This window comes from Polychytrium aggregatum, assembly GCF_025602895.1.
Source record: "Polychytrium aggregatum strain JEL109 chromosome Unknown BJ171scaffold_30, whole genome shotgun sequence".
Lineage (NCBI taxonomy): Eukaryota > Fungi > Chytridiomycota > Chytridiomycetes > Polychytriales > Polychytrium > Polychytrium aggregatum.
Genome location: NW_026516232.1, coordinates 242975 through 268911, shown reverse-complemented (window position 1 = coordinate 268911; position 25937 = coordinate 242975). Strand labels below are relative to the sequence as shown.

General features: G+C 57.6%; 9 protein-coding genes across 9 annotated transcripts; 6 read left to right on the top strand and 3 right to left on the bottom strand.

Annotated features, from left to right (window-relative positions):
• The first annotated feature begins 35 nt into the window (after positions 1 to 35).
• Positions 36 to 1697, top strand: BJ171DRAFT_177744 (uncharacterized protein). Its single transcript, XM_053106040.1, has 5 exons — positions 36 to 695; positions 816 to 904; positions 1011 to 1184; positions 1282 to 1365; positions 1484 to 1697. The coding sequence occupies exons 1-5, from the start codon at positions 131 to 133 to the stop codon at positions 1613 to 1615; spliced, it is 1044 nt and encodes a 347-aa protein (XP_052964664.1). The 5' UTR covers positions 36 to 130; the 3' UTR covers positions 1616 to 1697.
• Positions 1698 to 2827: 1130 nt separating this feature from the next.
• On the top strand, positions 2828 to 3433 carry BJ171DRAFT_513469 (uncharacterized protein). The gene has a single exon (XM_053111778.1). It carries the CDS (start codon positions 2941 to 2943, stop codon positions 3172 to 3174), a length of 234 nt encoding a protein of 77 aa, XP_052964663.1. The 5' UTR covers positions 2828 to 2940; the 3' UTR covers positions 3175 to 3433.
• A 2478-nt stretch (positions 3434 to 5911) lies between these two features.
• Positions 5912 to 10620, bottom strand: BJ171DRAFT_177724 (uncharacterized protein). Its single transcript, XM_053106039.1, has 9 exons — positions 10084 to 10620; positions 9694 to 9831; positions 9506 to 9598; positions 9166 to 9411; positions 8639 to 8870; positions 8319 to 8466; positions 6957 to 8222; positions 6403 to 6815; positions 5912 to 6254 (listed from the first exon to the last, which is right to left on the bottom strand). The coding sequence occupies exons 1-9, from the start codon at positions 10522 to 10524 to the stop codon at positions 6070 to 6072; spliced, it is 3162 nt and encodes a 1053-aa protein (XP_052964662.1). The 5' UTR covers positions 10525 to 10620; the 3' UTR covers positions 5912 to 6069.
• A 538-nt stretch (positions 10621 to 11158) lies between these two features.
• On the top strand, positions 11159 to 14617 carry BJ171DRAFT_513466 (transcription factor Tfb2-domain-containing protein). Its single transcript, XM_053111777.1, has 13 exons — positions 11159 to 11246; positions 11405 to 11493; positions 11709 to 11816; positions 11939 to 12073; positions 12322 to 12415; positions 12505 to 12596; positions 12825 to 12939; positions 13099 to 13167; positions 13258 to 13341; positions 13575 to 13704; positions 13801 to 13931; positions 14049 to 14175; positions 14382 to 14617. Exons 1-13 carry the CDS (start codon positions 11226 to 11228, stop codon positions 14561 to 14563), a joined length of 1377 nt encoding a protein of 458 aa, XP_052964661.1. The 5' UTR covers positions 11159 to 11225; the 3' UTR covers positions 14564 to 14617.
• Positions 14618 to 15054: 437 nt separating this feature from the next.
• On the top strand, positions 15055 to 16206 carry BJ171DRAFT_583972 (uncharacterized protein; the record flags this gene model as incomplete). The annotated part of the gene is made up of 2 exons (XM_053114280.1): positions 15055 to 15089; positions 15171 to 16206. The coding sequence occupies 2 exons, from the start codon at positions 15055 to 15057 to the stop codon at positions 16204 to 16206; spliced, it is 1071 nt and encodes a 356-aa protein (XP_052964660.1).
• A 441-nt stretch (positions 16207 to 16647) lies between these two features.
• Positions 16648 to 18573, bottom strand: BJ171DRAFT_476584 (uncharacterized protein; the record flags this gene model as incomplete). The annotated part of the gene is made up of 1 exon (XM_053108835.1): positions 16648 to 18573. One exon carries the CDS (start codon positions 18571 to 18573, stop codon positions 16648 to 16650), a length of 1926 nt encoding a protein of 641 aa, XP_052964659.1.
• A 78-nt stretch (positions 18574 to 18651) lies between these two features.
• BJ171DRAFT_627486 (phosphotransferase KptA/Tpt1) lies at positions 18652 to 20459 on the top strand (the record flags this gene model as incomplete). Its single annotated transcript, XM_053115558.1, has 6 exons — positions 18652 to 18837; positions 18937 to 19089; positions 19228 to 19312; positions 19490 to 19571; positions 19738 to 19796; positions 19890 to 20459. 6 exons carry the CDS (start codon positions 18652 to 18654, stop codon positions 20009 to 20011), a joined length of 687 nt encoding a protein of 228 aa, XP_052964658.1. The 3' UTR covers positions 20012 to 20459.
• Positions 20460 to 20673: 214 nt separating this feature from the next.
• Positions 20674 to 23285, top strand: BJ171DRAFT_476582 (uncharacterized protein; the record flags this gene model as incomplete). Its single annotated transcript, XM_053108834.1, has 3 exons — positions 20674 to 20679; positions 20884 to 21674; positions 21752 to 23285. The coding sequence occupies 3 exons, from the start codon at positions 20674 to 20676 to the stop codon at positions 23283 to 23285; spliced, it is 2331 nt and encodes a 776-aa protein (XP_052964657.1).
• Positions 23286 to 23524: 239 nt separating this feature from the next.
• BJ171DRAFT_513462 (WD40-repeat-containing domain protein) lies at positions 23525 to 25898 on the bottom strand. Its single transcript, XM_053111776.1, has 10 exons — positions 25633 to 25898; positions 25427 to 25513; positions 25146 to 25257; positions 24966 to 25072; positions 24771 to 24848; positions 24541 to 24660; positions 24271 to 24368; positions 24001 to 24151; positions 23788 to 23869; positions 23525 to 23628 (listed from the first exon to the last, which is right to left on the bottom strand). Exons 1-10 carry the CDS (start codon positions 25720 to 25722, stop codon positions 23576 to 23578), a joined length of 978 nt encoding a protein of 325 aa, XP_052964656.1. The 5' UTR covers positions 25723 to 25898; the 3' UTR covers positions 23525 to 23575.
• Between the last annotated feature and the right edge of the window lie 39 nt (positions 25899 to 25937).

The following is a 25937-nucleotide window of genomic DNA, read 5'->3' as shown; positions in this document are numbered from 1 at the left end:
CGCGAGGGCGCTGATTCTGGAGCAGGATCTGGTCAGACTTGCATCGGCTTTCTCGCCAGGGCCGAGTTCACAGCCGCGCTCCCTTCTCAGGACCGACCCGGATCGCATCCATCCACAGCATTGCGCATATATGGGTCGACCAAAAGCAAGCACGGCTTCGAGGAGCCAGCAGGCTGCTCCCACCGTCTTTGTCATCGACGACAGCGACAGCGAGCAGGACGCAGATCCCAGTCACGGATCCAATCCGACCAAGTCAACACAAGACGTCCGGCCCTCGACCCCAGCTCCAGCCCCGATTCCATCGATAGCGCAAGCTCTGGTCCTAGCACTGTCTCCGGCCTCAGCTCCGGCTCCAGCTCCGGTCTCAGCTCCAGCTCCGGTCTCAGTTCTAGCTCCGGCTCCAGGTTCGATCAGCACATCGCAATCGTCAACCGGATCGGCTCAACGGATCCGATATGGAAAGACTGCATCAAAAGGACCGGGTCAGGGACAAGAGTCGACGTCGGAGCAGGCTGTGAGCGACATTGACGACGACGAATTGGTCCAGAGTCTGAAGAAACAGCACCGCCCGAACCGGGTACCCGGCCGAACCATAGCGCTGCCTCGGGCCTTTAGCGGAGCCGATTCGTTTCTGACGGCAGACTCGGACGACGATATCCTATTCCAGAAGCCATCGAGCAGCCAGACGATTCCGTGTGAGTATCAATCTCCATCGATCCAGCTGCCTGAGCGGGTGCTTGGGGAGGGCCGTGCTCGGGATAGGCAGCACAGGCAGCACACTTAAAGCCGACCGCTTGCATGGAATCTGCGAACAGCCCAGCCAAGCATTATCTCGCTCTCGATCGACTCGTCGTCTGTCGAGTCTGTGCGCTCGGGAAAGAAGCGGGGACGGCCACAAAAAAATGTGAGTATCCCGGCCGATGCCAAAGGCGGCCTGCATCTTTGGCCATTTCCATACCCGCCGTCTTGCCTGCTGCTGGATTGACCTGGCTCCCCATTCGATCAATCAGTATGACCTATCGCCGCCTCGAAAAGTCTTCAGAGCCCAAGCATCAGATCTGTCGAGTGACGAGGACTCGGACTTTAGTATCAAGGCGACGCCGACAAGGTTGGAGGGTTTATGGATGCTGGAGCTGCAGGAGCCTCTATCGGTGGAAATCGGGCCAGCAAAGCCAAGCCAAGCTGCAAGTGTCAGCTCGGCTATGGATGTGCCCGGCGGGTCTGGAAGAGCGTATTTGTAGGCCGTAACTGACTTGGAATGGTCTGATCCATCTCGTTCAGCTCCCAGGCCGTGCCGGTTGCCGAAGCTGTGGTGATCGACGACTCGGACGACGACGACATCCCGCGGGCCCTTCCTCGGCCTCGGTTAGTTTGCTTCTGTGGCAGCACTATCGTCAATTGACGGCACCGGCGGTAGTTAGCGTCCGTACGCACGGATCTAATCGCCCTCGTTTTGGGATGGCCTCAACCACCAATGCTCTAGGCCATTCGTATCGCCCGAGCCGACCGGGCCGGCCGACTTTCGGTTGCTTTCGATGGGCTCTCCAACTCTGAGCGAAGCCGACGCTCCATTTGCACCACTCTCGCCGTCCAATATGTCATTTTCGCTCCCTGAAACACTGCTCGACGAGCCCGAGATCGAGCAACTCGATGTTCACCTGACGTGGTTCAGTCATCAAGGTGGAACAATCTCAAGCACTGTTTTGGTATTCAAAGATCTAACCAAGGCAAGTGCATGATTCTCAGAGCTTCTGGCTGGCAGCAGCACATGATCTCTGGTTTCGCCCCAGTGGACGCCCCCCCCCGCAGCGATATGTCCCTAACCGCTTTTTACCCAATCCTGCGACAGGATGGGCGGTGGTCCCGTTTTCGCGAGCTTGAGCTGCCCAAGAGGATTCCGCTATCCCAGGGAGAGAGTATTCACCTCGAGTCCAAGGGCATCAAGCTGTCGATGCACAGCACCGTCAAGAGCATCCAAAGGGATGGCGTCGTCCGTGTCGGTAAGCCGCTGCAGTACATCTGAGGCACAGGGGTATCGAGCATACCCAAATCGAGGCAGATCTCGCAGCGACTCACGCAAAACGTGAATGCTCCAGAGGGATGGAGGCTGGCAGATCACCATGCCATCATGACCTTCAAACAAACCGAGCGAGAAGCTTCTCAACGCACCCTGACCGAGCAGCTCAACGAAGCAGCGGCGGCAATTGCGGAGCAAGACAAAGAAACGGACGCCCGCGATGGCTTCGATCTGCAAGAGGATGCCGCCGAGGAGGAACGTATTATTCTGAAGGTGCTGATCCGCAAAGGCGAGGACAGCGACAAGATTGAGGAGCTCAAAGTCAAGATCAGGAAGGTTTGTGCAGACGGCGTGCTCCTTCGGTTTGGTCGGCATCAAGTGGGAACCGGAGTCGTTGCACCGGCTTCCTGGATGTTTCTTCGACAGCTGCATGATGCGAACCGTGCTATATGCAAACCGAGCTGTATGAAAATCTCATTCGTGCATTGTGCGTTTTGCAGACAACACCATTGATCACGCTGAAAAAGCGATGCGCCGAAAAGACCGGTGTCGACGAGGAGCTTATCGTGCTTACCTTTGATGGCGAGGGCGTGTCCGAAGGCGACAACGCCTTGACTCTCGCCATGGAAGACGAGGACGTTATCCAAGCGACCTTTGCGAGCCAGGCCGACTCGGAGCAGCGAATCACCATCAAGGTGGTTTTCCAACTCGCAGTTGGCGGGATCACCAAGCTGGAGGAATTCAAGTTGAAAATCAAAACGGTAAGAGTGGCAGCGGAACGGAGACAGAGACGAAGGCACAAATGCAGGAGGCTGCTGTTGACTGCTATTGGATGAACGGTGGATGAGTGCCAGACGAATGCTGGATGAAGGGTGAGGTGGATGCTTTTGGACTCATGTTTGTACTAACGGTCGCGAACGGCCATGTCACGACGAACTCGACTGCGTTCGGATGCATCGGCCACCTGCTCCGTAATGGGACGAGCACAGACAACGCCCCTCGCCCAGATCAAGAAAAAGTGTGCCGAGAAAGTCCAAGGGTCCGAGGACAATGTCCGGCTGTACTTTGACGGCGACCTAATCGACGACGAGCAAAGTGCCCAGGACCTAGATATGGAGGACGGCGACCAAATCCAAGCAAAGCTCAAGCAATCGTGAGCCTCTGCTGCGCCGGCTTGCGGACTGCTTTTGCGACGGGATATTGAAAGGGAAGAGGGAAGTGGTGCTCAAGTATACCTGGGATTTCTGTCGGAGAAATGGCGGGGAGGACCTCTGCGCGTCCGGCTTGCGCTGCATCACCAGCTTACCGCATCGCTGCGAGATGGCGCAATGAAAGACGGGAGCGGACCTCCGTCATGAATCCATAATGTCCCCTCTCGCTGCTAGCCCCAGCGGCACAGCGTCTCCTGTTACATTGTGTGATGTAATAAATATCTTTGTTGGTAGAGAGCGAAAAGGGCAACAAGATGAGACGAAGCAAATACACGACACTTCCTGAACACCAAACACAAGTTCACGGGCAGTGCTGGCTACACAGAAACATGGAAAAAGGAAAGAAATGGCACGGCAGGGGCGAGTGATGTGGGGTGTATGTGCAAAACTGCATATGGATGGGTGAATTGAGATATTGGAGCGCAAATAGCAAGTGGAAATGGCGGAGAGGAGTGGAGCGAGATGAGAGATGGGATGGGGTGGGATGGGTGCATTGTGGTGAGGGTGTGCCGGCCGAGACGCAAGTGGGGACCAACAAGTAACCAAAAGTCAAAACCTACAGCGCAGTCAAAAACTGCCAAAAGAAATCAATGGGCCAAGGCACATCGGAACAACCAGCTCCACGGGAGGATAAAGTTGGTGGGTCTGGATGCGACCGCTTCGCATCGACGCACTCACGAGGCGTCGAGGTCGCCAGAGCTCGACTTGGGCCGAGGCTTGAAGAGATTCTTGACGGTGAACTTTTTCTTCTTGTCACCGGCCTCGCTGTGCAGATCCTCGTGCGAATCCTGGGGAGGTGAGCTGGAGCCGCTCGATCCGCCATCGTGCGAGCCAAGTCGGTCTTCCTTGGACGAGCTGTGCATGAGTTTCTTGAACTTTCCGAATCGGAAGGCGCCCTTCTCCTTGTCTCTGTGCTCGCTCGTATGGGAGGCTTCGCTCGACCGTCGACTGCCGTGGTAGTCGTTGTTCGAAGCCATGCTCTCGCGACTGACAGAGCGCATCGGGGCGGGGACGTTCTGGGGGTTGTCCTGGAGGGCGCTGGTCGGGGCGGTCACGTTGCGCGACAGGGTGATGGAAGTGACTCCGGACACAATCGAGCCAATCTCATCGGAGTCAGTGGGGGGAGGCGAGACACCGGTGTTAGAGACTGGGATGGACTGATGGATAAGTTTGCTGCCCTGACTGGTGCTCACGGCTATGTCTGGCATCGACTGGGAGAGATTCGGGGCAGAGGAATCGCTGCGCTCCGGGACGCTGGGAGGCTGGACAGGAAGCACCAACGGCTCGGGCAGCTTGGGGACCTCTTGAGAGGACGGCGCAGGAGTTTCGGCGATGGGCATCTGAGACACCGGAGGCTCGCGCTCAACCTCACGAGCTTCATCGGCCGCGGGCTGGGCTGCAGTGGCAACCAGCTTGGCGGGCACGGCGGCAGGTTCGACAGCGACCGGCTTGATCGATTCGGTAGCGGACTTGATCGATTCGGCGGCAGCGACCGGTTTCACAGGTTCGGCAGGGGGCTGTGTATACTCCGAAGCCAAAGACGCAACGTCCTCCTCGCGGATGCTGCTGATTCCAGAGATGGAGGGTCTTGCGGCGCCAGGGAGGCGGGCGGGAGCCGAAGAATAGCGACTGTGGCTAGACAGAGACTCGGCCGCCATGTCGTTCGAACGGCGCTCCGAGGCGGCGATGATGTTTTGCCATGTCATGTTGCTGTTCACGCCCTCGAGGAAAGCCGGGGCATATGAAATCAAGATGCGGACGCTCGAGCGGGGCTGGGACGAAAAATCAATCACTTGGAGCTTGCCGATGATGGTCTTGATGTCCCCGTTCCACTTGCCGATGACAGGGTCGGTCGACGAGCCTTCCTTCTTGGCCTTGAGCACAAACTCGACTCGGTCGTCCAGCATGTTGGTCGCAAGGACGTTGATTTGCTCGTCCCAGAGCGGATCACGCTCGCTGTGGTGGGTGGTACGGCTAACAAACTTGCCGTTGTGGATGACCTCGATGTAGGTGCCGGTGGCGGTGACGTTGATGCCCTGGTAGAAATGCACATTCAGCACTCCGGACGGATGGCTGCTCAGGACGCTGGCGACGGTGGGGGCCTCGACCAGCGACAGAATAGACTGGCTATATCCAATCAAGGGCTCCTCTTTGATCGGGTGCAGGAAGATCTTGAATTCGATCACGCCCTCGTGCTCAAACTTCTGTCCGTTTTGAAGGTAGACGGGCGCAATCACATGCGCCTTGAACTGGTCGATGCGGAATATCTTGAAGCCGTCGCGGACAGCACGGTTGACGTACTCGTCCGTGCTTGTCTCCACGCTGTCCTGGATCCGGAACATCTCGCGGAAAGGGATATCGACGCGACCGAGGGGCTTTTCCTTGCCATCCTTGTTCCAGTCCTTGAGTACAAGCATCAGACGCTCCTGCTGGTTCATCAGGATACCATTGAAGCTCTCGTTCCAGACGGGATCGAGAGTCTTTTCGCGGACCGTGGTTGTGCCCATTTCGCGGTGTTCGATCATGACCTTGGCATAGGGATCCGACTTGCCAAAGAGGCCATCCACCTTCTTCAAATCGCGCGCGCTCTCAATGAGGATGGTGCAGGCGGCAATCGGGGCTGCGGGCTGGGTCGAGCTGCCGTTTGACGACAGCTGCAACGGCGAGTATCGCAAGGTGACCGAGAGGCTTCTGTGATCCTTCAGGACAGCTTCGCCGGGACTACCAGCTCCAAGGGTAATGGATCGCTCGAGCTGAATGACATGCTGGCCGATGCCGATGAAGCTGCTGACCGGGCCTTCCCAGGCACCGACGAGCGGGTCGCTGGACGGGTCGGCATCCTCACCCCGCTGCTGGAACAGCTGGAACTTGATGGAGGCAGAATGGATATCCGAAGTAACCCAGTAGCTCTCCTCGTCCCAGATCGCAGGAGCGTCGGACTGCGTGGAGGTGGTTAAAATGACATCCTGGTTCCGGCTGACGCGGACATAGGTGTTTTCCTGGGAAACATCGGGCGACTCGTTGACCTGGATGTGGAGAACACCCGAGGCTGGAGCATCAATTGAGACGAGGCGAGAGCAGAACCCGGTGGCGATTAGTGTACCTGCCCCTCGCGGAACACGGCCCCCCACACGGCGATGGAATCGCATTGGCGCTTAACACCACATCACTTACGGAAGCTGTTCAGAATGTCATCACGCATGCCCTCTGTGAGCAGCGTGCCGCCCTGTGAACTCAGTATGCTCTGTTGAGACTTTATGGTTGCCAGCTGTCCCGGGTTCAAGGACTCGGTCGAGATCTTGCTGCCTCTGTCAAGCGACTGGTGGCCCAAGGTGATGTTTGCATCGGATGGCGATAGGCGCAGCGACTGGCTCTTATCGGCAGCGCCACCGGCAACAGCCGCGGCGGCGGCGGCTGGCTCTTTGAGGGATTCGTTGCTGCCCTGGCTCTGGATGGCACGGGGCACCACGACAATGCTGCTGTAGCCGATCGTGCAATCGCCAAGGATGTTCTGAAGCTTGGCATCGAACTCGATGGTGCCCTGAAGCTCCGACTTTTTCTTTCCGGTCAGGTAAATAGGCGCCGTGCTGTTGGGCGGGAGGAGAAAGTCAGTGGTGGTCAATCAGGGCCGACACAGACCAGTCTGGCTTAAAGCACCATGACGCCACACAGTCAAGCGGCACAGACACGGAGAATCGCTTCGGCCGAGACCCGCACAACTGGCTTACACAGTAACGCCGTTCTGGTCGTTCTTGGCAATGGTCAGGCCATCTGCCAGCGCGCGGGTGTAGTACGGGTCTTCGGCCCTTGTTCCAGTTGCGCCCGACTCTGTCTCGATTTCAAAAAGCTTGGTCAGCGGCAAGTCGATGCGACCGAGAGGCTTGACGACACCGCTCTTGTTCCAGTCACAAATCACCATGGTGAGCTTGGCAGACGGATGGAAGACAACGGTCTTGAAGGACTCGTTCCAGATGGGGTTGAGCGTCTTTTCTCTGACGGTGGTCCGGCCAATCTCGACGTTGGCCATCTCGACAATCACGTACGGATCGGACTTTTGGAACGGTCCATCAACCGACTTGAGATCGTTGGCCTTCTTGATGTCGAAAGAGAGTGCAGCAATGGGCACTCTGGACTTTTGCAGGGCACTCTCGCGCACAGGGACGGCGAAGAAGCGCAGAGTCAGGGCAACGTTACCGGCCTCCGAGCCAGACAGAGCGTAAAACTCGTGCGTCTTGTTCAAGCCCGAGCGAAGGAGGTCCTCGTCCAGCGGAAGGTAGGCAATGGGTTTGCGGCCGTTCTTGGAGTAGACCTCGATACGGTTGTGCAGCTTGGTGTGGTCCGGCACATACATGGTGTACGACTCTTCGATGACGGGGTGAGTTCCGTGGACAAACTTTGTCTGGAACAACGAGCGACCCTTGTCGGTCTTGATGGCGACGCTGTACGAGTTTTTGAGCTCGTGGAAGCCGTCGAGCTTGTGCACGTGCACTTGCAAGATGCCGGACTTTGTCGAGCCGAGCAGGGCATCGGGGTCGATCGTGGCCTCGTTCGGCAGGGCCTTGAAGTAGCTGAGGCCAAGTTGGATCTCGCTGTTGCCTCCTCGTTCGCGGGTGGGTGCTGTCTCTTTCTTGTTGACGCGGTGAAGCTGCTTCCACACAAAGTTGGGCTCGCTGGGATCGCCCCACTGAGAGCGGAGCTTTTCGAGCTCTTCATCGACAGCGGGAGCCGAGCTTTCTGAGGCGTCCGTGCCGTTCTCGGCGCCATCCGTACCGGGGGCGGATTCGTCCGCAGCGACAGGATCGGAGTTGACGTCCAGAAGACGGATCCATTGGGAGAGCGACAGAGGATCGGAGACACCCATAACAGCGTCCTTGCCAACAGTTGTGTCTGCGTCCTTGACCTTGAAAACGATTTGGTCGGAGCCGTTCGCGATGTTGGTGAGGGTCTCGCGGTCGATGACGACATAGTGGACCTCGTTCCATTTGGGTTCCAGGCTACAGGATGGAGCCGGATCAAGGGCAGACATCGGTCAGTCGGCGACTCATCACATACGCAACACACGATGGAGACGGTGCTCATTACAAACGTACCTGTCCTTGACAGAGACGGTCTGGGCGACTTGCTTGTTGCCGCCCAGGTAGACGCTCGCGTATGGGTCGCTCTTCTTCAGGGCCTCAGAGTTTCGCAGACCGCGAGCGCGACGGATCTCAACCTTGAGAACACCAACCGGAGCGGTTTCTGTATATGCATGTGCGAAAGGAAACACAAACAGCATTGGTACAAAAGGTGCGATGCGGAGTGTGACTGACTGGCTGGCTGGCTGGCTGGCTGGATGAATGAATGCGCAAGGGCTGGCCAGAGTTTGACATGCAGACACTGGCTTTGCCAGGGCAACGAGGCTGTCACTCACCGATGGTGGCAACAGAGAGATCGACGGGGTACTTGTTGGGGGCAACCAAGATGGCCTTGAGGTTATCTTCGACGATAGCGAGGATCTGGGATCGGAGCACCGGGATGTCCATCAGGTCGAAGGACTCGGTAATGGGATTGATAGAAAAGTCCAGAGAGGGAGGATGATAGAAGCTAGCGTTGATCAATTTCAAATGAGGGAAGACAGAGTAGAATGTGATTTCGATTCTCATCTATACGGAGCACGTTGAGACGATAATCCATTGACATGAGGGGCAGTAGGTGGAAGCACAGCAGCGCAGAGAATGGCAGCGCAGTGGACAGAGACAAGCAAAGAGAGAGTATACATGGTTAGAATATACAGCGGCTTGACCGAGGGCAGGAAGCTTAAGCAGCGGCAGGAAGAGAACTGCATCGCGGTCGGCAACAATGAAGCACCCGTGCCTGTTGCAGGACCGACGCAGGACCGACGCAGGACCGTCGCAGGACTGGTGTAAGATCGATGCAGAAACGTCGCAGGAGACTCACCACACCAGAAAACTTGATGTCTTTTACGTGGACATTGATGTCCTGGCGGAGGAGCCACTCGAGACGACTCCAGATCTTGGATCGAACGAGTAGATTCTTGATATACGGCGGGATCTGCACGGTCTCAAGCAGGCCGCTTGCCAAGCGAGCAGTCAGGGTGATGTGCGAGGGCTTCTTGATGGTGCCGGCCATTAGAGGCTCGGTTTCCATATCATAGGTGGGCATTTCGACGGCCATGTCCATGATCTGCAGTCGAGAAAGGCGAATGCAAGATGAGGGATGAGATACAAGATGAGGAATGACGAGCGCCGGAGCGATGAGGGTCCCGCCAAGCACATACCATGACATCTGGCTTGGGGCTGCTGTGGAGCTTGATGTAGTTGACCCTGATAGGCGAGGAGCCCAAAGTGAACTTTGAAAGGGCAAGTTCGTCCTGCAGCCAAATCAAATGTTAGCTCGATGGCCAAGACGGACGATATGAGCGACGGGCTGGCCAGAGTGCGCTGGAGATGGGAGGGAGCGGCATACCAGCTCCTTGGTTTTGAAGGGAACAACAATGTCGTTGACGGTCTTTTGGATCATAGCAGAAAGGTCGTTCTCGTACTGATGCCAGAAACACTCGAGAAACGAATTGATCCAGCCGGCGGACTCGGCTTCGGGGCGGGTCTATTGGTTTACCAAGCAAGGACGGTTGGGGCATTAGCGAGCTGTCGCTCCAGCATTGTGGAAGCATCTGGACATTCGTCTGACAAGAGATGCGAGAAAAGGCTGTGGCTCGAGGCCGGAGAAGTCGGAAGTGCCGCCGAGGCTGTCGGGAGTGCCGACGGACTGCACGGATCAATGCGGAAGCAAGCGGCCAACGCCAAATGCGGGCTGTGACAGGGCTGAAGCCAACAAGCAGAGGAAAGGCCGGCTCACCTTCTCAGCGAGCTTGGAGATGGTGTTCAGCTCCTTCTTGAACTTGATGCGTAGGTGCTTGAGATTGGCTTTGAAAAAGACCATGGTCAGGCCAAGAAGCACGGTGGTGAGGAAGAGCGAGGACCAGGTGCGCTGGGTGAGGATGGAGGCGATCCAGAAGCCGAGGAAGCCGTAGAAGCTTGCTCGGAAGCCGTCCCACTGGACAAAGATCGAGTTGGTGTAGGACGACAGGCCAATGAGAGAGCCAACCGAGAACGGGTTGTAGAGCGCCGCCGGGTCGACCAGAGACAGGTCCGAGGAGGACTCAAAGACCTTGAAGGCGGCGTCGAAGAAGAAGTGCCAGAACTGCCGCGAGTGGGTCTTGAGCTGCAGATGATCCATCTGAGGATAGTTGGGCTGGCTGGCGGACGCGAAGGCGTCCAGGTCCTCCAGAAGCGACATGTCGGGAGGAGGAGGACGGGACGGGGCGGTCGGCAGCGGATGAGGGGCGGCGAACGAGGGGGGGGGTGACGGCGTAGAAGTAGACGAGGAAGAAGCAGACGAAGACAGAGAGGAGGAGGACGGTGGTGGAGAGCGGCAAGAACGATATCCGGGTGGGGGAGCGGCCAGCGGGTGTCAGGATTGCTCGCGACCGAGGCCGGATGGGGAGGGGCCCTGGGTCTTTGGTTGGTGGCGCGCGGCAGAATGGACGGGCGGGGCAGGCAGTGCTGATGCGCTTGGTGGCTTGGTCCTAACACCGGATTGTTAACGCCGGGTTGTTAACGCCGGGTTGTTAACGCCGGATTGTTAACGCAGGGGTGTTACTGCAGAGGCGACGGCGTTGCGTCGATGCTGATATCCTGACATGTCGATTTCGCATTCCTGGCCGGGCTTTGCTGCACTCGCAACAGCCACAGCGCAACAGCCACAGCGCAACAGCCGCCTGTCGCACAAACCCTCTTCGCGCCCGCTCCGCCCGCGCGCCACAGGCCGGCTGGCCACGCGTCTCCATTGTCGATGGGGCACGTGGGATCTGCTGCGCGCGCTGCGTGATGTCCACGTGGACGAGCGGCATCGCCCTCGCCCGCGCTCATTCCAGGCCTTCGCGATCGGGCCTGGCTGGGTTGGGCTGCGATCCAAGCACCCCGTCCGCCACAGCGACCATGGAGTCAACGTCGATCAAGGTAGCAGCGGGACGGGGCAGGGCAGGGCAGGGCAGGGCAGAGGAGGGCTCTGGCAGCGTGTGCAGGGCACCGGAACCAGCACGCTGCATCTCGTCCGGCCACCCGCTTGCTGGTGTCGCTGACTCGGTTTGCTCCTGCTCGACTTTGCTGTCCAACAGGGCAATGTCCATGAATACCTCAACTCGCTGCCAAAACCCACACTCGACAAGCTGTATGCTCAGCCGGCGACATGTCTGGCCGTGCTACGGTAGGCCATCTTTTCTTGCCGGCATAGGTCGATGTGCCGGCAGATCAGGCATGGCCCTATCGGTGCCTTGGACTGCCAACAGAACCAGCCAAAGTGCCGCGACAATGGACCCGCAGTCGAGCTATCGATCAAGGACAGCTCCCGCTCTGCATGTGGCCGCAGGGATATACTCGGTGCTGCAGCTAACCGACCATCTCGGCCTCTCGGCCTCTCAGGCTGCTGCCCAACTTTGCCCAGCACATCATCATGCGGTTGGTGTATACCTTTGTCGAGAAAATCACCGCCCGGGATCTCGAAGCCTGGTGTCTGTCCACCCATCTGACGTGAGTAGCTCTCGAGCGATTGGATCCTTTGACCGGATCTCTGACTCACCACGGCACGCCTTCTCTCATGCATGTTCCTATCTATTCTCGGCGGCGTTACAAACCCCCACCCTGGCTGCCAGGGATCTGCACGACTCGATCAAGAAGCTCCTCAAGCTCAACATCCTCGTGGCCGTCGGTCCCCAAGATCCGCTGCACGGCGTCTTTTCGATGAACCGAGGCTTTCAGGAGAGCTTGCGCAACGCTCTCGTTGGCGGGTAACCATCCAAAGCCACGACCCTCGCTGGCGGAACCCTGACGGCCTTCTCCGATAGTTCCCTGACACATCGCGCCGCGCGACTGTCGGCGCACGTCCAGCACCAAATCGAATCGATCTCTAACAATATCCTTCCATACGGTTTCATATCGCGACCTTCGACTGGAACGTGTTGGTTATCAATCTCGGATGTGAATGACCACGACCTGTACAAATCTCACCCAACACGCTGCTGTGACGGATATACAGCGGCAATCACACAAGCTTTGGCGAGGTGGCCGGCAGTGACAAGCATAACGTTGACGTCAAGTTCTTGGACGAGTACGCCTCTCAAGCCTGGGAGGTGTGTTGCTCGCCCCCCTCCTTTCCGATGCATGATCTCCGGACCCTGGAGCTGCGACGGACTGCTGATTACATGGCGACGATATACAGGCTGTTCTGCATTATATGGTCGGCACTCCGAGTGAACAGAGGTCGGGGGCCGTTCAAACGCTCCTCGAAAAGTCGGGTCTTATGGCACGCAGGTATGCACCGCTGAGCTCGATTGGATGCAGCCCCACAGGCGCAGAGAAAGGTGGATATTTGGTCAGCTCTCTATCGTGGGCGACCGTACAGACTGCGGCGCGAATATGCCGACATCAGCAGGCGTGCCAGCAAACCACAGCAGCGCTTGATTTGCAGCGTGCTCGTCCAAGACTCTTGTCACAGCAACTTGACTGCGATGACGTATCCATGTTCCTCCACTTCCAAAGCGAGAAACGGGATAGCGACGAGCTGAGGATCACCAACAAAGGATTCCAGTTCCTACTTCAAGACGTCAATGTGCAAGTTTGGGCCTTTCTGCTGCAGTACCTCGATATGGCCGATGTAAGCATTCGAGTCGCTGGAAGCAGTGCCGTCGAAGCGAAACAAAGACTGCCGCGGTGCTCTTGGACGGCTGTAGCCCCGATCCACTTTGCCGCCATATCCAGTCGGCATCTCGCCAAATTTGCTGATCTTCCCTCCATGAACTCCGCGCTTAACCAGGAACTCAACTTGGATCTTGTCGACGAGCTCAATTTTCTGTTCCAGCTCGGGAGTCTGGAGCTTGGGCAGGTAAGAGCGGTGCCAGGATCTCAGCAAACCAACCGACACGTTTCACTGACGCTGTTTTGTGGATGGTGCGAATGTGCTCTTTGTCGACAGGGATATTCTGTCGAGCGACTGACGGTCACCCAACGGCACATGCTCGACGATCTGAAGCATTTTGGCATCGTATACCAGAGAAAGGTTGGACGACACCCATCAACACAAGCAACCGCAAGGATGGCAGTGCTAGAAAGATGGATACCGCCACCGCCCTCTGCCCCGTGCACCCACCTTCCAGAGTGTCCTCCTTTCTGCATACGGTGCCTGTTCCCATTGTGGGAGAGCGGGACTTGGGCTGCTCCGATGCATCTTGCCCCTCGGTGCACTCGCTCGTGCCCATCGCTTACAGCGGATATCTCGATTTTGACTCTCAGAAAAAATCGACTCGGTTCTATCCGACCAAGCTTGCGACGTCGCTGACATCCGGATGGAGCCGCGTCGGCAAAGCCGAGGAAAAGGGATTCATCATCGTCGAGACCAACTTTCGCATCTATGCGTACACAGGTACGATGCAGCATCCTCCGTGTATCCGTCGCTCAGGGACAAGACACTGACTCTCAAGCCTGCTGATCCGGCACCACTGCCTCCGTGACCCTGCAGACTCGCCGCTGCAGATCGCCGTTCTGAGCCTCTTTGTCGAACCCAAGTCGCGGTTCGTCAACATGATCGTTGGTGCGCTCACCCGAGACAGCGTTCGCGGAGCCATGGAGAATGGAATCACAGCCGACCAGGTAGGCTTGGCCTCACGACCGTCGCCCGCGGGACCTTGCATCCGCAGAGCCCATGGTGCGCATCCACAGCTCAGCTCTGACCAGAATGAGATGCATTCCGTCAATCGAATCAAACAGATTATCATGTATCTGACCACCCACGCGCATCCCGAGATGCGAAAGACGGCCACGGTCCTGCCACCAACAGTCGTCGACCAAATCCGCTTGTGGGAGCTGGAGCGAAACCGCATGAGCGTGCAGCGAGGTTGGTTGAACATATGGACTATTGCATCAAAGGGCCGAGCGAGCGAGCGAGCAGAGCGCGGCAGCGAAATGTGAAAGTAGATGAGAATGTGAATGTGCATGCTGGTGTGGGATGGAGTACAAGCGACGACGGCAAGCGACATCGAGTGGCATCGAGTAGCATCGATTGCTCCGCTAACACAGCGTACCGTTCTGCTGGCTTTCAAGGCTGTTTATACAAGGACTTTTCCCGGGAAGCCGACTACCGGAGCGTCCTCAACTTTGCCAAGCAATCCAACTACTTGCTATGGCAGGATGATCAGCACATGGTCATGGTGATTGCGGCGGAGGGACATGAGGCCGTGAAGAGCTATGTGCGCCAGCGGCAAGTATCCCGCTCGGCAAACTGAGCCTTGCTTGGCGAGCCAATACACCAGCACCAAAATACCTCGTTGATCCTCCTCCACCCCGCTTCCTCTTCACCCTTTCTCCGGATCCACTCCGTATCTGGCCCTTAGCCCACCTGGGAAAGAGAAAAGAACAAGGGTCGCCCGTGGGGATCGTCAGAGCGATGGCGGACTGCGGTAACCCCAGAGGGACGAGAGGGACGATGGCGGCGATCGTTCTGCTCCTTGGCAAACAGCCCCGCCTCCATCCATGGCCGCTCTGCTCTTGAGGGTGGCGATTCCACCGATCACATCCGAGACCCAACGAGGCCCAGCGACCCCGATCGTACAATGCCCCGCCTCGCCCTTCTCGCACCGGCGACCCGCCCTCATTGTTTCATCCGTATCTCGACCGGTCTTCCCAACCAGCATCATACGCCTCTGCGCACTCTACCCTGTATCCGATGACAAGCACCACCACCAGAAGTGCCCTCTTACTCGTTCTTGCCGCGATCATGCTTCCACTGGCTTGGTTTGAGGCCGACCACAGGTTCGTCAATGCCTGCTCGGCGGTATCGATCTGCCTTTCTGATGCAGCATGTTAGCTGATGTCTGCCTTCCGCCGCCTCAGACTGGCCGTCGTCGCTGGCTCCGTAGCTCTATGGCTTCTCGTCTCCCAGAAACACTCCGCCCCAGCGCCCCGGAGCAGCATCGCCTTGGTTGTGGCTGTCCTTGGCATCGCTGCGGTAATCTGGAACCTTTGCGACAGCATCGCTGGTTTACAAGCACAAGTCCAGCAGATGCAAGCTCAGATCGTGCGCTTGCAGATCCAGGTCGCGCAGGCCCAGAGTGAGGTCGAGGTCGATGCCCACTCCCGCAATTTCTGGAATGCTGCTGCAATGGACCGGCTCGAGCTCGCTGTTCCGGCCCAACCGGCACCGGCACCGGCACCATCCGAAATCCTCTACTTTCTCAGCAGAGACGACCTGAACCAGCAGCATAACCGAGAGCTTGCGCTGTACAAGTTTTCGCAACGGTGGAAGCTGGATCTGCCGTTCCGGCATGCACACAACATTACCCGCCTCACCCTCGCCGGCAACCGGCTATTCCCTCAGCATCTCAGCGCCGACGACCTCGAAGCCCTGACGCTCCTGGGCAACCTGACAACCCTGGATCTCTCGTTTTCGTCGCTCTCGGACCTGGGCTTTGTGCGGCACATGCCGAACCTCAAGGTGCTGAAGCTTCGGCAAACCCACATTCGCGACTTGTCGATGCTGCGCTACGCCCAGCGTCTGCGGGAACTGGATCTGTCGTGGACCCATATCGACAACATCGAGCCGCTTGCCTCGCTGGCCGATCTCGCCGTGCTCGACTTGTCCTTCACTCGAATCGCCGATCTGTCGGATCTGGCACGGCTCGACAGCCTCGTCGATCTGAATCTCTTTTGGACCAGGATCGACAGCGTTGCTCCTCTGTCTGGTCTCCGCAAGCTCAAGCGACTCAACCTGGGACTAACTCGGGTGGCTTCGTTGGAGCCGATCGGGCTCATGAGACAGCTCGAGGAGCTCGAGACCTACTTGCTGGGGATTCGCCCCTCGCTCATCAACTCGGTCATCAATAGCCATCCGCGGCTGAAGAAAGCCATCGAGAGGGGATACCATGAGTAGTGGCGGCAAGTCAAAGCGAGTCATAGCAACATGGACGGCGATGGAGATTTGAGTCGTTGTATTGTCGTGGCAACGATGAACGCCGTGAAACCAGAGACAATGCGGGCAAATACTGCAAGGACAGACCAAAGATCAGCGATAGCTCCTGCGACTGGCTCGATATCCGAGGCTCTGATGAATATACCCGCTATCTGACGCCGCGCGCAAATGAAGTGATCAGCGCCCATGTACAGAGCAGGCAAGCCCAGAACACAATCTGGTATGCAATCCATGGCCACACACAATATTGTGAGCCGGCTGCGATGACAGCAGCAAGCAGCCATTAAAACCCCCCAAGGAATCGACACAGTACCATCGGTGCGCCACAGACGGACTGCGGCATCGGGTTGAAATCATGCTAATGCAGCTCATTGGCTTTCTTGGAGACGCCGTGAGTGCCGCTCAAAAGTCGTAAACAAGAGGGTAGGAGTGCCCCAACTCCTTCGACTTGTTTCCCAGGACATACTTTTCAAACGAGCCAAAATCAAACTCCTCGCGCCAGCTTGTCAGATGCATGGCTTTGTAGTTCTGGATGTCCCCGTGGTAGACCTCGAAGAGCATATGCATCTCGCACATGCGCTGGACAACGTCGAACAGAGAGATGTTGGTGTTCTGTTCAATGTACCTCATGCACAGCTTGCTGTCGCTTCGCCTTGACAGACCCCGGTGCTCCAGACCGTGATCTATCAGCCGCGTTCGAAGCTCCCGCGGCGATATGGAGATCTCAGGCTCGGAGCCGTCGCGCAGAATCTTGTTCTCGGACTGGATCCACATGTGTCGCTCGACGATGTAGTGGACGAGCTTGCGCAGGTGGCCCTGATGGCTCGGATTGCTTGGATTTCGTGTGAAATCGTAGGTCAGGTACTGCTTCACGGCCCGATGTGGGCTGACCTGGGCCTTGTTGGACGCAAAGCTGCTGTAGCTGCTCTGGCTCTTGATATCTGCCACGGTGATCCCCACGGAGGCTTGAAGGATCGATGTGAGCTCTTGCTCCCGCAAGTCCTGCGAGGACGGAGGGATGTGGTCTGGCGGAACTCGTTCGGCCGCGGCTTCGGCTGCGGCCTTGGCGGATTCGAATAAGCCTTCGAGCTTGGCAGTGAACTTGCGTTCGTTGGCAATCTGCGTGCGGACATGGTCGCGGAGCTGCTCAGGCGTTTGGATCAGCTCGTCTCGGTACTGCTCATAGTCGAGCTGGCTAAACTTGAACTTTTCCTCGTTCACGACGTGGAGAAAGTCATAGTCGCGTTCCATGCGCTCCTTGAGGGCCTTGAAGTTCTTGCCGTTCGAAATGTAGCTGTCGATCATATACTGAGAGAAGCGATTGGTTTTCTTGAAAAGGGCATCGAACTTGGCCTTCCGGGATGCCTGCAACCTGCTGCGGCTATCGCGGCGCTGCAAGCGCTTTTCGTCGCGCTCGTCTTGCCAGAGACAAACGGCTTGCCAGCTGCCGTGCAGCTCGGCGGCCCGGGCCTTGACCTCGGGATGCAGATAGTAGGTCCCGGTGTTGAACCGGCCCTTGCTCTTCACCGTCTTTGCAGCATACGGCATGTCACTGGGGCTGAGGTTGTAAGTCTTGCTCATCGAGGTTACCGAAATCAGACCGTTCTCTCCAGACTCGTCGCCCTTCTCAAAGACGCAGAGCTTGCATATGGGGTAGACAAAGATGGAGAAGGCACTCTTGGCGGTGGGTTTCATGCACTCGACACAAAGCTTGCTTTCAACGCAGTGCATCCATATGAGGATGGTGTTGACGCCAAAGCCTTCGATGAAGCCCGGTCGATGAGGATAAGACTTGAAGCGCTGCACCCAGTAGGTCTCGTCCCGGGAGGCTGCGCGGAGAAAGCGGCAGGACTTGGCGAGCCGGGCCGACGCCGTCGCCGGCAGATAGTCGAGGACATGATAGATGACCTCGGTCGGAAAATCGACGATCGAAACGGCAATGGCTCGGCTGGCTTGGTGTTGGTCGCGGATGCAGCGAGGCATTTTCGGGTGCCATTTCGGCTTGCTCAAAGCCCGTCGCCCAGCGAGCGAGCGCGAGACCGGTCTCGCAAGAGGGAGAGGAGAATGCATCTCGAAAGTCCCGCGCAGACCAAGCAGCCCAAATGGCCAGCGCCTGACTGCACTGCCATCGGCAGAGAGACAGCGACCGGAGCCGACGAAGCAGCACGGATCCTCAACCAGTTGGCCGAGCGGTGCAGGCCGTGCGGGGCAGCCTTGCAAGATTGAGGCAAAGCCGAACATGGCGGCAACAAGGCTGTGGCAGAGTCGAACCGGCCACCACCGAACGAGCAGCAGGACCTCAAGCCAGGAACATGCTTCCCATCCCATCGTCCATCGTCCATCATCGCCTATCGATCATCGCCCATCGATCATCGCCCATCGATCATCGCCTATCGTCTTTCCGCCATGAGCTCAGGAGCTTCTCAGCCATCCATCCACGCCTCTGCCCGACCGGGCCGCCAGGATCGGCGCGCACGCAACGACGATCCAGATGTCGTTCTGTCCAAGAGCATGTCGTATGTCCTACGGCATGGCGCTGAAAAGGACGGCGTTCCCATCCGCAAGGACGGCTTTGTCCGAATCGAGGATCTGGTGAGCCTCACTCCGTTCGCTCGAGGAGCTGATCAAGATGGATGCTGATCGACACGAATGCTGATCGACATGAGCGCCGTTGCTGCGTGACCCCGATAGCTCCGGCACAAGCGGCTGCGAGGGACCACTTTCGAAAAGATCCAACAGATTGTCGAGGCCAACGATAAACAGCGATTCACTCTGAAGCTCGAGGAGTCTGCTGGAGGCTCGGAGTGGCTCATCAAAGCAAATCAGGGGCACTCGCTGCAAAGTGTAAGTGGGCTCGATGCTCCCTTGCTATTGATCGAGCATCCGCCCCTCCCCCGATTCTGCTCAAGATCTGTAAAGTTATTGGTCCCAATACTCGTCGACCAGGACTCATGCTCAATTTCTCGGGTTTGGGTTTGCCAGATCCAGGTCGATCTCGTCGAGCTGACACCCGATCAGCTTCCGGTGTGCATTCACGGAACATATCGCAACGCCTGGGGTAGCATCGGTGAGTCGGTCGATACGCTGCATATGTCGGTCTGTTCTCTCGCCGTTCACTTTGAGTCAGGACGGGCAGACGGCTCTGCGACTTGCTGTGTCGGTTCGTACTGAACATCGGGACCCACAAGTACTACGCTGTCTTATCGGACAGTCCAACTCGCTTACCCACCCATGTTCCCAACAGTGAGTTCCGGCGGGCTCTCAAAAATGGGCCGCAACCACATCCACTTTGCAGTAGGAAAGTACGGCGAGCCGGGGGTCATCAGGTGAGAACAAACCCGCTCCGGTCCTGGGCTGTTTCAACCAAACAGCTTCCACCAGGCAACATGTCCCCGCGATTCGATTCCAGGGGCTCCGGATGTGGACGCCGCTGCTGGTATCTGCTGTTATTAACCGTCACGATGTGCGTTGGGTGGCCCGGATGACTGGCAGCGGCATGAGGGCGAGCTGCGACGTGTTCATCTACATCGATGTTCCGAAGGCAGTGGCAGGCAAGTTGCAATGCTCTCACGCCACTGCGCTGCCCAGTAGCCCGACCCGCTGGCTTACTGGATGCTTCTTCACTCCCGACATCGGTGTTCCAGCCGGCGTTCGCTTTCTGCAGGCACCCAATGGCGTTGTGCTGAGCGACGGAATCAACGGCCGCATCCCCACCGACTTTTTCTTGACTGTACAGGACCGGAGCGGCACGACACTTGAGTTTTGAAAGGAAGACTTGCCCCAGCGAGAGAAGCATTAGAAGTACCTGGGATTTTACAGCGTTCCCGAAACGAAATGGGACACCCCGTCTTGAGCCAGAGCAGCTGTTTTGCTCTGGAACCTGAAAACACCCATCGTTCCCGTGGCCAAACAGTGTTTTCACAGTGCCGGCAAGCCAAGTGACTCGAGAAGGCCGAGTATCTTGATATTGAGCAACCATGGAACTGCCCAGAGGGTCGAGTGAATGCACCACACATTGAGACTGCCAACCAGGACGGGAAACAATCTCATGGCTTGCTCACTGGAGCCTACAGTAGGCCAGCAGGCTTCAGACATCTGAAACCAGAAAGGGGAACTGCCCCGTTTCTTCTGGATCTACTGTTTTGGCGAAATACATGGTTGGCTCGACCCGGCAAGGCATGGTCGATGCCACAGACCTGTTCCAATCACACATACGTCAGCAATGCCGATTGGAGATGCATATGTTTTCTGCATCGGCTTGGTGGGGAGCAGCGCTCCCATCTCGAGCCCAGATATGCACCGCTCACTTCCGCCGGAGATATCATCAGTCATTCCACTCCAGCGTCCCAGCGAGCCTCTGCAGCCAAGTCTCAGTTTAGCAATCTTATTTTATCACAACGGTCGTTTTTGGTGCCCGAAGCGTCAAAAATGAAGGTAGCCATGTTCCCCTCTGATGTCGCTGGCGATGGACAAGCAATCATATCGTATCCCCCATCCAGCCACGACTGGAATCGGCCAACCCTTGGTTTGCAACGAACTCTCTCATAATCGAGGAGCGGGAACCATGCTCCTTCGCCGTTTGCGATTGACCGACAGCTTTTGGTGCAAAGGCTAAAATCCATGACGCTGCCTCTATAGGAGCCCACTCTTCCCCTCGACCGTCTCGGTCTTGAGGAATGGACACAGATCCTGACGACTTGGGATCGTCAGCTCATGTCTCAGCCCCGAGAGTCGTCGATGGAGCAACTCGACGCCGATACAGATGCCGCCGTGGGAGAGTTTGTCCCTCGCCACAGCTGCATTCGTCTGCCCTCAGCCAGACCCAGGACAAAGGCATCTGGCACAACGCACAGGGGCCGATGGAACTATTTCACTTTCTTTGAGGGCTCGGAAGTCGACAAGTCGACACCCCCAAGCTCCGGTAGCGCTTCGGCCGCAGTCTCAGCCGGCACTCCCTCACTTCCCAAGGGTACTCCCTCAGCTCCCAAGGCCACGACCCAATCTGTTTCAGGCACAAAGCCAGTAACACCGAACGGAAAGCCACAGACCCCAGGCGGAAAGCCACTCACCCCAGGTAGCAAACCAGCGACGCCAACTGGCAAACCAGCGACACCAACTGGCAAACCAGCGACACCAACTGGCAAGCCGGCAACACCAACTGGCAAGCCAGCGACTCCCGGCAGCAAGTCGGGCAGCAAAGCCAGTGTTTCATCTCAAGGCTCGGCAGAGGCAAATCGGGCAGGAAACTCTACCCCCAAGAGTACTCGTCAGAGCGCCGTGCCCACTCGTGCCTCAACCCAGCCCAAGCTTCCTCTCCAGGGCGACAGCGTCGGTGTGGCCCAGTTCTTGACACTCTGGTCTCGACCAACGAAGGCCCTCCCGGTGCCGCGGGCCAAGGCGGCGGTCTGGGGCCTCTATGACAACCGAGAGTCGGTGAGTGCATCGAGGATATATGGCTGCGACCGTCCAACGCCCTGGATACATCGTCTGTTACAGCCAGCACCAGACCTGGTTGTGTCGTGTCAGGCTCGTTTCTCACATATCTGCGTTCCCACGGTCCTCCCATCGGCAAATACGGCACCAAGACCGCAGCAGTGGCCTATCGCTTCGAGCACCAGCGCTTGGACCACAAAATCACTGTCCCCAGCGCCGAGTGCAAAGATCTTATCGATGGCCATACCCTCATGAGGCCGCAGAAACGGGTGAGTCAAGTGCTCGATTCCAAGCTGCTGACCAGCGATGCCATCGAACGAGGCGAGCTTCTCGGTGGCTCCAGACAGATTACCGAGCCTGTGCCTGAAGAAATAGCCTCGAGCGACGATTTGCTGTCCGAGGATCAGGCAGCCGCCATGGCGATGCGAACCGAGAAACGAATGTCGGCGACCGAGCGAGAGATCTCTGGGGCACTTGGGCAGACATACAGCTCTCGCCAACCGAGCGTCGTCGCCCCGCCGCCGCATATTACATCGATTCCAGAGGGCGCCAGTACCGCAGCCATAGGCCAAGATCCATCAACGATACAGCCTGAAAGCGCCCCGACCGCGCAAACATCGACGACTGCACAGATAGCATCGGTGGTGATAGTACCTCCGCCAGCTGCCCTTTCCGACACACCCACCCGCCGAGACATGCTCTTCAGCAAACGGGGTGCCGTTCTGAAACATCTCTTGGGCGAGAAAGAGGTCGCCTTATGTACAGTTGCGGATCCACTCCAGATCCGCCCCGCACCCACGTTCATCCTTGACGATGCCGTTATCGATCCGCCCCCATCGGATCTCACTGCCGAGATGATTATGAGGCGCGAGCACCTGGCAGTCGGGTACTTCAACCCAGACTTCAAGGACTGGGAAGACTCGCCGCCACCGTCGCCGTCGCCACTCGACCAACTGGAGGCAATCTTTTCCAATAAGCCTCTATATGCGCCGTCACAGCACTTTGTGGCTGGTTCGCGGCTGGATGAAGACCTGGCTGATTTGATCGAAGGCGCAGAAGACGACGACATCGAGGCCGCGACGGAACAGCGTTTGGCCGAAGCAGAACCCAGCCATCCTCAGCAGCCGCAAACCGAGGATACACAAGGCGAGGAGGTTCCTCTTGGCGAGAGCGAGAGACAAGACAGAGTCTCTGGGAATACCAGCGAGCCTGCAGCCGGGCCCATACCAGAGCGCATACCAGAGCCCACGGCGGAGCCTACACCGGAGCCTGAGACAGAAATTGGCCCAGACACACCGGTTGATGCTGTGCCCGATGACTTGGACAAAGCTGCTCCCGGAACGCTGGCCGAGGACACACCGGAGACCATACCCGACACTGCATCCGAGGTGGTGCCCGAGGACATTCCGGAGCCTGTTGCCGAGCCTGTTGCCGAGCCTGTTGCCGAGCCTGTTGCCGAGCCTGTTGCCGAGGCCGAGCTCGTAGAAGAGGCTGTCGATACCGAAACTGGGCAACCCGAGGTCCCAGGCGACGAAGCCGCGCTGGAGAACCCGACAGAGGCTCTTGGTGACGAGCCCGGGCCAGAATCGACTGTCGACAGTAACTAAACCGAAATAGATGAGCCACACGTAGTCTTCCCCCGCATATCCTGCTCATGCCCACGATCGCCTGGCGCGGGGTGATGTCGTCCCAGCGGCCTCACCATCATTACCGCGAAATGAACACTGACTCGTATCAGCCCGAGTTGGTTGGCCTATGACCACAAGTAACGACTGGGTCGAGCAGCCGCGAGATGGTTTGCTCCACACGCAAGCAGCGGCATCAATAATCGCACATGATGGCCGCCTTGTTCGTCAGTAGATGTGTATTCGAAGCGTCTCCGCACAGGCGTGGGGGACTACAGCTCTGCAGAGACCGTGCCCATGCATATCCACTTCTCGGCGTAGGTTGCTGCACGGTAGCATCAAGGCACAGGAGCGAGCGCGGGGGAATAAAGGGCGGTTGGCAAGCGGTAAAAAAGTGAGAACGATGGACCGGACAGCATGTAAATGGACAAAAGGGAAGCACCGTATCCGGGAAATATGAGCTTCTGCCGCAGCATGTACTTACAGGTCCAGAGGCGCACCTTTCCATCGTCGCCGCTGCTCGAAAGTACCGTGCCGGTCACGTTCCACTCGACTTTCCAAACTTGCTGTATTGTCCGAGCGTATGCGGGCACAAGATCGTGAGACATCCGGCCGCCTCACTTGCTCAACCATCGCGCATCCGGCATCGTCACTTGCCCTTGTCCCGACCCAGGTCTCTGACATGCCGCAAACTCACCTCGCCGCCATGGTCCAGCGTCTCGACTGAATCGACGGTGAACTGATTTGCGAGCTTGAACGAGTCCCCATGTTTGCCCGAGCGTTCCTCCCGAAGCTTGAATATTCGGACCTTGCCGTCCTTGGACGCCGTCGCAATGAGGTGATAGGATCTGTATCATGTGGCGGTCAGCAGCTGGATGTGAAGACATAAGGTGCTGGTGGCAACTCACACAGCACAGAAAATAGAGGCGGTGTTGATGTTGTTGCACTCAGAGCTGCTCGTACATACCTTCCGATGTTTGGCGCCCAAGCAATGTCGCAGATGACGCCCTCGTGTCCACCGAGGATCTCATGGGATCCCCACTTGCTCTGGTCCTGTCGATAGATCTAATGCGGACAACCTCGCATTAGCACAATATTCAGGTCATCGAAACAGACAGACCAACCCGCGACTCGTCAGACATATCGTCCGGGCCAACCAAATCAATCACAGCATCGTATCCTTCCCGGACTGCTCTCTGCTTGTTCCGAGGACAAGGCGGTGGCAACGAAGACGAACCCGGGCCTCTCGACCGCAACCGACGGCGATCATGGGTGGCTGGAAGGGCGAGGTGCACCAAGACAGGCAGTAGAGTGCGGCACTATCTCGGCTGCTCCCAGACACGATATCAATGTCCTCCTACGAGAAGATGGCCGATCCAGCGTGAGTCTGATGAGCTACGGTTCGCAGAAACCAGCTCGCTGTTGTGCGTTTCATTGGGGCCACGATGTGCTGCCTTGCCGATCTACCTGCATGGTCCAGTTGTTTAGGCCGACAGGGTCCATGGCTTCGTAGATTCGGAGGAAACCGTCGGACGAACAAGCAGCCTGGACGAAGCAATCAAAATTAAGGGTCGGCGGGTATGTGGGGTCAATGCCTCTGCGATTCGCAGTCTCGGTCTAGCCGTATGGCTGCTGCGGACGAGCACCGAATAAATGCCTCACCAGCTTCAGACCCAAATGCTGAGGGGCGAACTCAATGTCCAGCACAGCGCCTCGACTATCCTGGAGCTTGGCTCGTTCAAACCACCGCTTCAAGGTACCCTTTCCATCTTATCGAACAGAGTGTGAGTATATGCATCTTTACGCCGCCTGTTCGGTCTGCGTGCCGGCGCGGGTACCCACCGAAATCTTGTTCCTCCCAGATCTTGATGGATTTGTCGAAGGAGCATGAAGCCAGGATCTGTCCAAACTCAGGGTGCGCCCAAGTGACTCGCAGGACGGAGCCGTCATGAGCCTGTCGGCACCAAGTGCGAGCCAGGAGACCGAGCGGCCACAGAGTTCAGCATGAGGCATGAATGAGCGACCGCAGGCCCTCACAGAGCATCGACAGGAAAGCATCCCGCTCCACAACAGCCACGCACGGTCGCCCAAGCTCCATCGACACCCAGCTGCCCAGGACGCACCTTCCAGCCGCCGTTCTCAGGGTTGATCCACTTGTTCTCGTGCTCCAGGAACTCCCAAATCTTGATCCTCAGATCCGAAGAGCATGTCTGAACGGGCATCCAGCGGCGCGTGCATTAGCAGCATGTTCCTTCGCGAGCTGTCCAGGGCCGAGCAGCTCGCCATATCAGCGCAGCTGGCTGTGCAGATGCAGGAGAGCATAGCTCACCGCAAGACGGCGGCCGTAGTAGTCATAGGCCATATGGTGGATCAGGTCCTCATGTTTGGTTGCAAAGTCGCAGGTCTTGACGAGATTCATAGCGGCGAAATCGGGGTGGTTGATAGTATGTCGTATCGGCGGTTTGGCCTGGCGTTGATGGACGCTTCAGAACCCTGGTCTAGCGTCTCTGGTAGCCTCGATCTGGGCGATCCGCGGTGTCGGCGTGCGGATGCAGGTATGTCCGTCCGAGCTGTGTGTGCTTGGGCGATCGCAGTCGAGGCTGGCTCGGTTGTTGTGTTGGGGACGGGCTGCAA

What these genes read in the sequence shown, in the direction of transcription:
- BJ171DRAFT_177744 (XM_053106040.1), top strand. Translation starts at nt 131, where the DNA reads ATGGGTCGACCAAAAGCAAGCACGGCTTCGAGGAGCCAGCAGGCTGCT. An exon ending in GAGCAGCCAGACGATTCCGT is followed by an intron (nt 696 to 815) that starts GTGAGTATCAAT and finishes ATCTGCGAACAG; the next exon opens with CCCAGCCAAGCATTATCTCG. An exon ending in GGGGACGGCCACAAAAAAAT is followed by an intron (nt 905 to 1,010) that starts GTGAGTATCCCG and finishes TCGATCAATCAG; the next exon opens with TATGACCTATCGCCGCCTCG.
- BJ171DRAFT_513469 (XM_053111778.1), top strand. Translation starts at nt 2,941, where the DNA reads ATGTCACGACGAACTCGACTGCGTTCGGATGCATCGGCCACCTGCTCC.
- BJ171DRAFT_177724 (XM_053106039.1), bottom strand. Translation starts at nt 10,524, where the DNA reads ATGTCGCTTCTGGAGGACCTGGACGCCTTCGCGTCCGCCAGCCAGCCC. An exon ending in TCTCCAAGCTCGCTGAGAAG is followed by an intron (nt 9,832 to 10,083) that starts GTGAGCCGGCCT and finishes GTAAACCAATAG; the next exon opens with ACCCGCCCCGAAGCCGAGTC. An exon ending in GCCCCAAGCCAGATGTCATG is followed by an intron (nt 9,412 to 9,505) that starts GTATGTGCTTGG and finishes TCTCGACTGCAG; the next exon opens with ATCATGGACATGGCCGTCGA.
- BJ171DRAFT_513466 (XM_053111777.1), top strand. Translation starts at nt 11,226, where the DNA reads ATGGAGTCAACGTCGATCAAG. An exon ending in GCATCGTATACCAGAGAAAG is followed by an intron (nt 13,342 to 13,574) that starts GTTGGACGACAC and finishes TTTGACTCTCAG; the next exon opens with AAAAAATCGACTCGGTTCTA. An exon ending in TCGCATCTATGCGTACACAG is followed by an intron (nt 13,705 to 13,800) that starts GTACGATGCAGC and finishes GTGACCCTGCAG; the next exon opens with ACTCGCCGCTGCAGATCGCC.
- BJ171DRAFT_513462 (XM_053111776.1), bottom strand. Translation starts at nt 25,722, where the DNA reads ATGAATCTCGTCAAGACCTGCGACTTTGCAACCAAACATGAGGACCTG. An exon ending in ACTACGGCCGCCGTCTTGCG is followed by an intron (nt 25,514 to 25,632) that starts GTGAGCTATGCT and finishes ATGCCCGTTCAG; the next exon opens with ACATGCTCTTCGGATCTGAG. An exon ending in CTGAGAACGGCGGCTGGAAG is followed by an intron (nt 25,258 to 25,426) that starts GTGCGTCCTGGG and finishes TGGTGCCGACAG; the next exon opens with GCTCATGACGGCTCCGTCCT.